Source organism: Heterodontus francisci, chromosome 7 (assembly GCF_036365525.1).
Source record: "Heterodontus francisci isolate sHetFra1 chromosome 7, sHetFra1.hap1, whole genome shotgun sequence".
NCBI classification, from domain to species: Eukaryota; Metazoa; Chordata; class Chondrichthyes; order Heterodontiformes; family Heterodontidae; genus Heterodontus; species Heterodontus francisci.
The window spans coordinates 124,835,084-124,848,299 of NC_090377.1; the positions used below are offsets into that span (position 1 = coordinate 124,835,084).

Genomic DNA, 13,216 nt, shown 5'->3' on the forward strand with positions numbered 1-13,216 from the left:
CAGAGACACACTTCAACATCAGCCACTGAAACTATAAACATCAACATCAGTTATGTGGAGGGACCAGAGAAGCTGGGGCTGTTCTCCTTAGAGGAGAGAAGGTTAAGCTGAAATTTAATAGACTTGTTCAAAACCATGATGGGTTTTGACAGAGTAAATAAGGAGAAACTGATTTCCAATGACAAAGATCGGCAACCAGAGGACACAGATTTAAGGTGATTGGCAAAAGAATCAGAAGAAACAAAAAATTTACACAGTGAGTTATGATGATCTGGAACGCACGGCGTGATAGAAGCAGATTCAATAATAACTTTCAAAAGGGAATTGGATAAATGCATGAGGAAAACAGGTACAAGTCAATGGAGAAAGAGCAGGAGAGTGGGGCCAATGGGATAGCTCTTTCGAACAGTCAGCACAGGCACGATGGGTCGAATGGCCTCCTTCTGTGCTATATCATTCTATGACTCGCTGATTTAGGTCAAAGGCAATATAGGACAGCTGGGACAGGCACTGTGAGGTTTGCAGGCGGGTGACAGAACACACTGTGCTGTAGCATGCTGGTCAGACATTTAAGTTTCCAAACTCGAGTACAATGGCCAGATCAGAGGTAGGCAGAACGTTTAAAGGGGACGTGCCACCGAGCTGCTTAAAAAGGGAATGGACGTTCAGAAACTTCCAGCGTCTTTAATTACCCGAATTCAGGCCAATGCATTAAAAGAAACACTTTAGCAAGTGGCTGTAAAAGAGCCCATGGCCCTGTTTTGAAGGATAGCAGGGTAGATCACCCTGGCCAATATTTACCCTTCAACCAACATCACTAAAACAGACTCTCTGGTCATGATCACACCGCTGTTTGCAGGAGCTTTTGAGCAAATTAGCCGCCTGCGCTTCCTACCTTACAAGTGTCTACACTTCAAAAATACTTCATTGGCTGTGACACGCTTGGGGACATACTGAGGTTACGAATGGTACTATAGAAATCCAAGTCTTTCGTTTTAAAGACTATATAAAAAAAAAGGCCATGCATCTAATGAGAGCTGGACCTCAGGCAACCCTTTAAAAGGAGGGAATTAATATTTAAAAGTGGGGCCTCTGTCCTCTCCTGGATTTGAACCACAGACTCTGCCTAGTAGATCTTGGCTACCTTCATAAGGTAGCTGAGAACAGCAGATGAGCAAAAGAAAGAAAACAAAAACAGAAAAAAGGTACAAAAGAAACACTATCATATCTTTCAAGATATCTCAACATGCTTCCCATGATGTCCAATTACTGTCATTATGTAGGCAAACATGGTTGCCAATTTTCACACAGTAAAGTCCCACAACCATCAATGTGGTGAATGGGCAGATAATCTGTTTTCAGCAGCGAAGGACCAGTTGGCCAAGAAACTGGGGAGAACTGCCCTGTTTTTCCAAATAGTGTCATGCGATCTTTTACATTCACCTGCAGTGGCAGACATGGCCTGGGTTTAGCTCATCCGAAAGATGACATCTTTGACAGTGCAGCACTCCCCCAGTATTGCACTGGGAGTGCCAGCCCAGAATACAGGCTTGTGTTCCTGGAGTGGGATTTGACCCCACGACCCTGTTTCTCAAAAGTAAGGGCACTACAAAGACAAAGTGGGCGGCACAGTGGCGCAGTGGTTAGCACCGCAGCCTCACAGCTCCAGCAACCCAGGTTCAATTCTAGGTACTGCCTGTGTGGAGTTTGCAAGTTCTCCCTGTGTCTGCGTGGGTTTCCTCCGGGTGCTCCGGTTTCCTCCCATATGCCAAAGACTTGCAGGGTGATAGGTTAATTGGCCATTATAAATTGCCCCTAGTAGAGGTAGGTGGTAGGGAAATATAGGTACAAGGTGGGGATGTGGTAACAATATGGAATTAGTGTAGGATTAGTATAAATGGGCGGTTGATGGTTGGCACAGACTCGGTGGGCCGAAGGGCCTGTTTCTGTGCTGTATCTCTATAAAAAAAAACCTGATACCAATGGGGATTATAGTTCCATGGTTCTCCTCTTATGGAAAAATGGGTATGTTAAAAGTGTCTCTGGCAACACAAATGCTTGAGGATTCAGTAACATCTGAACTACCAGCATGAGGAAGATTATTTCGAGTAGTTTCAGCAATATAAACGCTTGGTTTCTTAGTAAATACATAGAGTCTGATGGTACAGAGAATATCCTGCCCTCCCACACTCAGTAGTCTGCTCATGAGGTGAAAGGTCAGCAGGGTGCTGAGGTGATACCTACCGTTTTGTGCCCAGCAGTGAGCCGCCTTGTCCAGTCCAGCCTCCAACGTCACGCCAACTCACTTCCTTAATCTGCAGGAAAAGGCAAGGAGTGAATGTATCGGAAATATTTTACAATTCTGCTGTCTAGCACATACTTCCTGTAGGCGTCACATTTACATCCTGTAACATTTCCACATCACACTATGTTGATAACGCCACTATTGTTATAAAAACAGCATCGCCTCCGACTCACTGAGCAATGCCACAGGATATCTGCTCCAACCATGAGCAATGCCACCAGAGATTTGCTAGCACCGAACTATACGTTAATACGGCCCCATCTCTTGCAACTGTGAGAAATGCCACAGCAGATTTGTTAATGTCTATCTATATGTAAACACAACACATCTCCAACTGTGAGCAATTCCAGAGGAGATCTGCTGATCTCTATGGGTAGAGAATAGCATCACTTTCATTACTGTGAGTAGTGCCACAGAGGATCTGCTAACACCAACCTAGATATAGTTAAACACCTGCCACTACCTTGTCGATGCCCATTCCTCCTGACATGCACATGAATAAGACTGTAGGGCCGCATCTCCCTCGAACAACAGAGCCACATACCTGCCCAGCAGCAAATCCTTCCAGCCCGTCGCTAACAGTGTAGACTGTGTGACCTGACGACAGCCCAACTCGAACCGCGGAACGCACGGCTGCGTTCATCCCTGCTGCCGGAGCTCCTATATTCACAATGGCTATGTTGAAATTACTCTGTGAGATTGGCAAACAACAAAGACATATCAGCACTGTCTAGGATCCTGGCTCACTAACTCTGAGAGAACCCTGCAATGTGGTGTGATGGCAGGGAGGGTGCTGATGATTCCACAGACATCACTGTGGGTTGCTCTCAATTAGAGGCCAGTTCACTCACCTACAGGAGGAGTAGGGAGGTGGGGGGAACTACCAGGCCAATAGTTTTCCTGTACCAGGACTCTTCCATAGGCTGCATAGGAGCTGGGGTAACAATCATAGCATTGCCTTGCCTTCTTCGGCTGGACAGCACAAGGGTGTCCAGAGACAGAGCAGGAAGACTGTCCAGGGCCACAAATGGCTCTTGGGTCTCACTACGAGCTCCACTTAATCCCAGAACAGACCAGAGGACACCAGTTTAAAGTGATTGGCAAAAGAACCAAAGGGGAGATGGTGACATAGTGGTAACATCACTGGATTAGTAAACCAGAGGTCCAGGCTAAGGCCCTGGGGACATGGGTTCACATCCCACCATGGCAGCTGTTGGAATTTAAATTCCATAATTTAAATTAATTAATTAAAAAAATCTGGAATTGAAAAGTAGTCTCAGGAAGGGTGACATGAAACCATCATCGGTTGTCGTAAAAAACCATCTGGTTCCCTAACGTCCTTCAGGGAAGGAAATCTGGCCTACACATGACTCCAGAACCACAGAAATGTGGTTGACTCTTAAATGCCCTCTGAAATGGCCTAGCAAGTCATTCAGTTCAAGGGCAATTGGGGATGGGCGATAAATGCTGGCCTTGCCAGCGATGCCCACATCCCATGAAAGAACAAAACAAAAAAAAAAGAGGATAAACTTTTTACGCAGCCAATGGTTAGGATCTGGAATATGCTGCCTGAGTGTGGTGGAGACAGATCCAATGGAGGCCTTCAAAAGGGAACCGGATAACAGAAAAAAATTGGCAGGGCTATGGGGAAATGGTAGGGGAGTGGGATTCGCTAAACCTACTCTTGCAGAGAACCAGCATGGACTCGAAAGGCTGAATGGCCTCCTTCTGTGCTGTAACCATTCTATGATTCTATGTAACCCATACAGCAATACCAGTGCAGACAATGTTGTTGACTATTGCCAGTTTGGATGTCAGGAGGCCCTGCATTGCACTGCAGCACTGCACTGGAGTCATGAGATGCAACGTCTACGTCCCGCTCAACTGAACTCCTGCGTAGCAGGTAACCTTCGGTGGGAAACCAGCGAGAGCTGAGCAACAAGGAGTACTCGCACACCTCTCCACAGCCCACATGCCGAAGTGGTGTTTGTGGAGCATAAGAAATCAGCCCCACATCCTGTGAAAGAGGCTGGGGAATTTCAGAACCTCGTCCTAGGGCTCAAAGCTGAAGTCTCCATTGCTGAGAGAACCAGATCAAAAAACTTGCACATGGGCTTCCCATTTGTGCTGTAGCTGATGTGGGTGGTGTAATCATAACCAGCCTCACAGCACTAGAGTCAGGTCAGGGGATCAGAATACTGGCAAAGGATCCTATTACTGAAAAGAATAAGGAAGCGGAGATCTGGATTCACTATGGAGGGGTGTGCCCGCAGCTCCGGTTGGTTATGGCACAAAAGAATAAGAGGCCATTCAGTCCCTCGAGCCTGTTCTACCCCCATTCAATTAGATCATGACTGATCTGTATCTTAACTCCATTTATCTGCCTTGATTTTCTATCCCTTAACATGCTTGCCTAACAAAAATCTATCAATCACAGTTTTGAAATTTTCAATTGGTCCCCAGCCTCAATTGCTTTTTAGGGGCGAGAGTTCCAGATTTCCACTCCACTTTGTGTGAAGGGATGCTTCCTGACATTATCCCCGAACTGCCTAGCTCTAATTTTAAGGTTATGCTCCCTTGTTCGGGACACCCCCACTGGAGGAAATAGGATAGATAGAGAGAAACTATCGACTCCTTTAATCCTCTTAAGCACCTCAATTAGATCACTTCTTAATCTTCTATACTTAATGGAATAGAAGTCTAGTCTATACAATCAGTCCTCGTAATTTAACCCTTTTAGTTCCAGTATAATTCTGGTGAATTTGCACTGGTCTTCCTCCAAGACCAATATATCTTTCTTGAAGTGCAGCATCCAGAACTGAATGTAGAACTCCGGATGGGGTCTAACCAGAGCTCAATACAACTATAAAATAACTTCCATTCCTTTGTGGAACTCAGAAATACTGGTACACTATTCGGTAACCTGTGCCACCCATATAAGATAATATAGTCACTTACAGAGATGTATTTTAGCAGCACGAGGAAAGCAGTCCTTTATCTGTCCCCTGTACCTAGCATATTACACCCTCTCTGTGCCTGCCATCCCAGCTCACATGGGCGAATTCACCCTGTAGGATACAAGTGGCAACTGAGTATGGGGATTGACTGTGGTTCTCTTAGTCGAGTGCTGGCCCCACGTGGCAGGAGTCTTAATGCTTTGAGCCTGTGAGTTTACCTTGATCAGAGCAGCTTTCTGGTGAGCCAGTAGCTTGTAGGTATTCCAGTTATTCTCAAAGCTCCTGTGGTGAAGGGAACAAGAGAGTCTTCCATTAGGATTTAGGATTCACTCAGATTGTGTTCCAAGACATCAAGTGTGGCCGTACTGCCGCATTTCTTAACTCATCGGGTAAAGCTCGGGTACAGTAAAGGAAAGCTTCATATATGTCCCTTTTTATGGAAGAGGGAATGTTGGGTTTAGCGTGTATGGTGCATCTGGATTGTCACATGTATAGACAATCTCATTTTATTTTTGTTGATGGGGTGTTATCAGTTTTGTGTGTGGATGTTTGAATTGTGTGTGTAATAATAAGGCTCACTTGTGTATCTGGTCCTCAGCTCCAGGAGCTTCAGCAGCCCCAGAAACAGGATGCATCTCCCTCTATATTGCTACATCAGATACAGCACAGAGCTGAAATGTAGGAAATACAGCAGCCAATTTGTGCACAAGGTCCTACATATAGCAATGTGTTAACGACCAAGTAATCTGTTTTAGTGGATGTGGGATAAATATTGGCCAGGCTCACAACGGAGAACATTCCTGCTCCTCTTCGAGAAAAGCCCATGGTGAGATACAGTGTAAAGCACTCTTTAGACTGCTTAGGGGTGCAGTGTTCTCCATCCACTAGTCCCCGAGATATTACTTAAGGCAGCAAATGTTGGCTACAGTTGCTTCAAAATAACGACCGCCCTCATTATCCATTCACCTCTGTAAACAACCCACCCCGGGGAAGCAGCAGGGAGAAATTACTGAGTTCGATTAGCCGACAGAGTATGTGTTACTTCAGCTTCTGCACATGACCCGACTCAGAATCTCTCCCAACTAGCTCTCCTTCTTGATGCAAAATATTAAAGTTAATGATCAAAACTGTTCAATACTGTTCCAAATCATGATGTAAAACGTGCCATTTCTAAAGTTACACTTACAAAAAAAAAATGTGTTGCAAACCAAAAGATGAGGGAGCAGAAGCTTGGAGACAGTGAAGAAAGGAGTCACTGGCTGAACCTTGGAGACATGGGACTGAGGGAGCAGGAAAGTTTGGAGAAATTGGTATCTTCAGTTTTTCAGCTTTGAAAGGTACTGAGTTAGAAGGGACCTCAGAAAAGCTGGCAAATGGGCCAGAAAAAAGGTGAAAAGCAAACATTAATTCAAACTTTATTTACTTATACATTCATGGGATGTGGACGCCGCTGGCTGGGCCAGCATTTATTGCTCATCCCTAATTGCCCTTGAGAAGGTGGTGGTGAGCTGCCTTCTTGAACCGCTGCAGTTCCTGTGGTGTAGGTAGACACAGTGCTGTTAGGAAGGGAGTTCCAGGACTTTGGCCCAGTGGCAGTGAAGGAACAGCGATATAGTTCCAAGTCAGGATGGTGAGAGACATGGAGGGATATTTGCAGGGGGTGGTGTTCCCATGCGTCTGCCGCTCGTCCTTCTAGATGGCAGAGGTTGTGGGTTTGGAAGGAGCCTTGGTGAGTTGCCGCATCTTGTAGATGGTACACACTGCTGGCACTATGTGCCAGTGGTGAAGTGAGCAAATGTTTAACGTGGTGGATGCGGTGCCAATCAAGTGGGCTGCTTTGTCTTGGATGGTCATGAGATTCTTGAGAGATTCTGGAGCTGTGCTCATCCAGGCAAGTGGAGAATATTCCATCACACTCCTGACTTATGCCTTGTAGAAGATGGACAGGCATTGGGGAGTCAGGAGGTGAGTTACTTGCCACAGAATCCCCAGCCGCTAACCTGCTCTTGTAGCCGCAGCATTTATGTGGTTGGTCCAGTTCAGTTTCTGGTTAATGGTGACCTCGCTTTTGGAATTCAGCTCTTTGGTCCATGTTGGACTGAAATCATGACACCAGGATAAAGGAGCATTAGTTCAAACTGGTACAAGGCACATTTAGGATCCACGCAAGGAAGTTCTTCTTTATACAGCGAGTCAGAAGGTCGTGAGTCCCAGTGCAAAGACCTGAGCACAAAATCTCAGCTGACACTCCTAGTGCAGTACTGAGGGAGCGCTGCACCATTAGAAGTTCTGTGTTCCAGATGAGACATTAACCTGAGGCTTCACCTGCCCTCTCAGGTGGATGTAAAAGATACCCCTACACTATTTTGAAGAAGAGCAGGGGAATTCTCCCCAGTGACATGGCCAACAATTACCCTTCAACATCATCGAGAGAGATTATCTGGTCATTATCACATTGCTGTTTGTGGGATCTTGCTCCATACAAATTGGCTGCCGTGTTTCATACGTCACAACAGTGAACAGACTTCAAGGAGTACTTGATTGGCTGCAAAGCGCTTAGGGAGGTCATGAGTTAATTAATAGCATTATAGAAATGCAAATCTTTCTTTATCTGTTTTAAGATACCAAGATATAGAGAAAGAACAGAGCTGGAGCCCTTACCTGCCACGCAGAGTGATGGCTTCATCAAACCTCTTCTCGTTCATCGCTTTCTGCACATCCTTGGTCTTCAAATGAAGCAAAATGAAGAAAGTGAGCATCAGGCCACCTTTAGCCAAAGCATTAAAAATTCAACACGCCACGGAATTCAAAAAAATAGTTTCTGCCACAATTCTCTCCTCCCCCCCCCACCCCCCCACCACCTCTGCTGAAGGCACAGATTCTTGTTGGGGTACAGTTCCATGGACAGCAGTAGCCCTCCAACAGCTATGCAAGAGAAATGAGCCTCGGAGAACGTCACAGACATGCCCACCCCTGGGTGAGCTGGGAAGGAAGGGGGCAATCCCTCAGTGATTAGATAAAACAAAATCACAACCACACTTATAAAAGATAGGGTTGTGATTTTGCTACACCATGAACCAGTGGATATTCTTGCCCCTGATGTCCATACAGCAGAGGTCAGCGATGTGCGATCAGGAACAAGACACCCCGCACCCCACCCCATCCACTGATTCTTCCCTCACTAGCTCAGGGGAAATAAAGCCACTAGAGATCAGCCAACATCAAAGAAGAGCAGGTGTCCCAGCCTGGGACACAGGACTGTGACATACATCATAAAGTGATCACCTCAATTTTGATTTAAATAATCTCATCCTAGTGTTCAAATCCCTCCACAGCCTCGTCCCTCCCTATCTCTGCAACCCTCTGTGATCTTCAACCTTGGCATCTTGTGCATTCCTGATTTTCTTTGCTCCACCATGGACAGCTATACCTTCAACTGACTAGGCCCCAAGCTCAGGAATTCCCTTTCTAAACCTCTCTCCTCCTGTAAGACGCTTTTTAAAACCTACCTGTTTGACTTTTGGTCACTTGTCCTCATATCTCCTTCTGTGGTTCAGCGTCAAATTTAGTCTAATACTCCTTTGTTTACGACCCTGGGAGCTCCATGGCCAAGCACTCGAGTCCGAGTTGCCTTCCTTCATGGAGACACTCATTATTATGTTACCCAATATGCAGAAAGCATTTATACAGTGGCGTTGCAAACCCCAGCGCCTGGCGTCTTCGAAGGGAACACATTAGGAACAGGAGGCCATCCGGCCCCTCGAGCCTGTTCAGCATTCAATTAGATCATGGCTGATCTGTATCTCAACTCCATCTATCCACCTTGGCTCCATATCTCTTAATACACTGACCCAATAAAAATCTATCAATCTCTGTTTCTGAAATTTTCAATTGACCCCCAGCCTCAGCAGCTTTTTGAGGGGGGGGAAAAAAAAAAAAAAGAGTTCCAGATTTCGACTACCCTTTGTGTAAGCTTCCTGCCAGCACCCTTGAACAGCCTGGCTCTGATTTTAAGATTACGGTCCCTTGTTAACGTTTCAGGTCTGCTCTGCTTCTCTCTCCACAGATGCTGCCTGACCTGCTGAGTATTTCCAGCACTTGCTGTTTTTATTACAAGCCTAGTCGACGCATCTTGTCCTCATAATTTAACCCTTTAAGCCCCAGTATTATTCTGGTGAATCTACACTGCATCTCCTTCAAGGCCAATAAATCTTTCCTGAGGTGTGGTGCACAGAACTGAAGGCAGTATTCCAGATGAGGTCTAACCAGGGCTCTGCAGTCACGCAACATAACTTCCATGCCTTTGTACACCACTCCCTTGGAGATAAAGACTAGCTGCCCACGAGCTAGTGGTGATCTCTGCACATGGATTCCTAAATTTCTCTGCTCCTCGCCATTTAGAAATACTCTCATCCACCTTTTTTTGGTCCAAAATTTAGTAGTTGGCATCAGGGTGATTGGGACTGAGATTTACCAAGGAGGTGAAGGGAGGGAGCAGCAGCCACCTCAAAATAAAGTTTACAATGGAAGACAAGGATCGGATGTCCACTCTCAGCAAGTAATTCCGACAGGGAAAGCATCAAACACCCACCAGCTGCACGCACTCCATCAGCGGTAGCCGCAGGGCCTGGTTACCGGAGAGGCTGACGACACAGGACGAAGTCTCTGGCGAGGCGTCCAGTAGGGTGAGTACGGCCTCCATGCCCATCTTGCTGCTCTGAGGACGGAATAAAGAAAGGAGATCAGGCAGCGCGAGGAAATAAATGAGAGAAATGAGGGAGAAAGGTATAGGATATGTTGACAGCAAGACATCAAGTAGAATGAGGAAGCTTGTGTGGAGCATGAGCACTGGCACCGACCAGCTGGGCCAAATAGTCAGTTTCCATGCTGCAAATTCTATGTGAAAGTGTAGGAAGATGAAGAGCTTTTACACTCTGGGAGGCTGATCGGCTCTGAAACAAAGTGTACAAAACGAAGTATATCTGAAGAGCCTTGCTAATGATTACAGCTATGCTATTAAAACAAACGGGAAACACTGCCTGCAATGGCAGCAACGTACTTCATGTTCTCCAACATCAAATTTCATATTTCAGTCAGACTTTAAAAATATTTGTCCTTGATGATATTACAGAGGGGTGGGTGGGTGGGGGGTGGTGGTGAGGTGATGCGTCAAACATGCACCTGGAACATCTGAGGGAGTTTTCCTGATCTCCTTCCTTACTTTTGACAGAAACCCTAGAGAAAGGGCATAAGTGGCTGCTTCTGCCAAAGATACGGCAAGAGAAACCCCACCTTCCCAGGGAATTCTACACCGGATACTTTCCTAAACACTGCAAATGTCTTTTACAGTCGATACAACATAACAGGACTGTTCAATTGTGGAAACATAGGGGGGAATTTTATGCTCTTAGCCCCCCCCCCCCCCCAACGGTGGGTTTGGAGGCAGGGGGAGCACATAATCAGGCGGGATGGTGGTGGGGAGGGGCCGGGGAAACACCCTGCCACCTTCTTGCCTCCGCCAAAATTAAAGCCAGGGTGGGAAGGTCTGTTAACGGCCTTCCCGCCCTGCCACCAATTGAGGCCCTTAACTGGGCAATTAATGCCCAATTAAGGGCCTCATCCAGCCACCACTGCAATTAGCCCTGCGGCAGGCAGCCCTGTCACCGCACAGGAAGCACAGCAGGGAAAACCACGCGGGTTGCTTGCCAGCTCTGGGGCTGGGGGGGGTGGGGGGGTGGGGGGGGGGGGGGATCCCACAGTGCCTGAACGAGGGACCCAGCATCGGTTAGGGAGGGGACCCACTGAAAGCCACTCCCCTGCCCTTGCTGCTGCCCACCCCCCCGACAACCCCCTCCCCTCCCCAAGACCCCTTCCACCCTGACCTACCTCTGGCCTGAATCCAGTGCCACTCCTCGGTCTTCGGCGGGATGCTCCACCGGCAGCAGCCACCGCCTCCACGGTGGCGCTGATCAGTTAAAGAGCTGCTGGCCTCTGATTGGCTGGCAACTCAGAGGGCGGGACTTCCATCACCCCAGGGTCCTCAATCCCGTGGAAGGCCTGCCACTGTCCAGTTAAGCGTCTAATTGACACTAGATTTGGTGAGCCTCCTACGCAAGAGGCGACACCGGTTTCTCAGTGTCACATTTTCAGGACATTGAGACCCCCGTTGCATGAATAAAGTCCTGGCTGTAGATTACACTGGAGCTTATGTTAGGCCCATTTTATATTGCAGTTTAATGATGTTCAAAATAAACAGATTTTTTCCTTAAATTTCCTCTGGCTTTGAGGGTTCTAATTTTCCTCTTTTGATTTCCTCAGTTTTTGATGATAAAAATAAAAACTGACAAAAGATCTGAAAAAAAAGTCACCAATAAAAAAGATCCTTAAAGTTCAATCTTTTCTCATCTACCAACTTGCCAAGGCTTCTTCAACAGCGCCTGCCAAACATACGACCTCAACCACCTAGAAGGACAAAAGCAGCAGGTGCATGGGAACACCACCACCTGCAAGTTAGAGGTGGCGACTCACCACCACCTCAAGGGCAATTAGGAGTGGGCAAAAAATGCCGGCCTTGCCAACGACACCCACAACTTGTGAATGAATTTTTAAAAATAACTGATTTGCCTTGTATGTTAGTTTCTTTCCTCCTCATGGCCTGACATCTCAGCTGTGGCTCAGTGGGTGGCTCATTTGTCCCTGAATCAGAGAGTTGTGGGTTCAAATCCCCCTCCAAGGCACAGTTTTGAAGAGGATTTTGGGCATGCTGACCAATATTTATCATTCAACCAATATCACTACAACAAATTAGCTGATCTTAATCACATTGCTGAAAGCTTGCTGTGTGAAAATTAGTTGCAGCGTTTCCTACATTAAAATAGTGACTATACTTCACAAGTACTTCATTGGCTGTAAAGTGCTTTGGAACACTGCAGGTGTGCAAGGTGCTGTATAAAGGCAACCCTTTTTTTCTATTCCATTACTCTGATGATCAAAGCAACAAAGACTTAGTATTTATATAGGACCTGTCACACCTCAGAATGCACTGCAGCATTTTACAGTCAATGGAATTTCACGAGCAATCACTGTTGCTATGCTGACAAATGTGGCAGCTAATATATACTCAGCAAGATTCCATAAACAGCATCAGGAATGAATAGTGTGTTCTGGGAACTTTGGTCATGGGATGAATATTGGCCAGGACCTCGAGTGGACTCTCCTGCTCTTCTTCAAAATAGTGCCAAGGGATCTTTTACCCGAGAGGGCAGACAGGACCTCATTTCTGTATCTAGAAAATAGCACATCCAACAGTGCAGCACTCCCACAACAATGACAGCAGCACCAGCTTAGATGCTGTGCTAGATTAGCTTTGACCGACTGCTGACCTTCATACTGGAGACTGGAACTACTGACTGAGTCCAGCTGACAATGTACTGAAAGTGCTGTTAAGCAGACTGTAGTCGCCAGATGCACCATGGGTCACTTGAGGTGTCGTACCACTGTGCCCATAGCATATGTGACACTCTCGTGCAGCAGTGCCATAAACAAGGCTGGCATCCATGCTACTCTTTTCCTCCATTCACCAGATTTCTCTTGCCCCTCTCCTTAAAATATCAAGAGTTTTCTGGTACGGTTTCATGGGTGTCTCCCACTAGTGCCCATTTCTTATGTGCGAGCCTCAATGGCGAGCGGAGCATACTTTCAACCACCGGGAGCAGCGCAGCCAAGTCTAATCCTGCCCTCAGCTGCAGTTAGCGATCGGGGGTCAGAAACCCTGGCTATTCTTTCTTCCTCTCTAACTAATGGTTCCCAAGGCCAATCGTGGCACCTCTTACTACTGCTGCCCTGCCTGGGATGCTCTAACTCAGCACAGGCTGGAAATGGAGCTTGGAACACCCTGGTCTGCATGGCTCAGCTACTCAGTGAGCTGTTAGGCGAGGGCCATGGTGTAGGTGCC

General features: G+C 46.8%; 1 protein-coding gene across 1 annotated transcript in view; it reads right to left on the reverse strand.

Moving 5' to 3' along the window:
• Positions 1-13,216, reverse strand: part of LOC137372309 (ATP-dependent 6-phosphofructokinase, liver type-like) — a 73,116-nt gene that overhangs the window by 15,099 nt on the left and 44,801 nt on the right. Inside the window, exons 10-14 of the mRNA XM_068036124.1 lie at positions 9,854-9,979; positions 7,924-7,988; positions 5,481-5,544; positions 2,850-2,996; positions 2,245-2,315 (exon numbers count right to left, since the gene is read on the reverse strand). Coding sequence (XP_067892225.1) covers positions 2,245-2,315; positions 2,850-2,996; positions 5,481-5,544; positions 7,924-7,988; positions 9,854-9,979 — 473 coding nt within the window. The remainder of the gene's footprint in view (positions 1-2,244; positions 2,316-2,849; positions 2,997-5,480; positions 5,545-7,923; positions 7,989-9,853; positions 9,980-13,216) is intronic.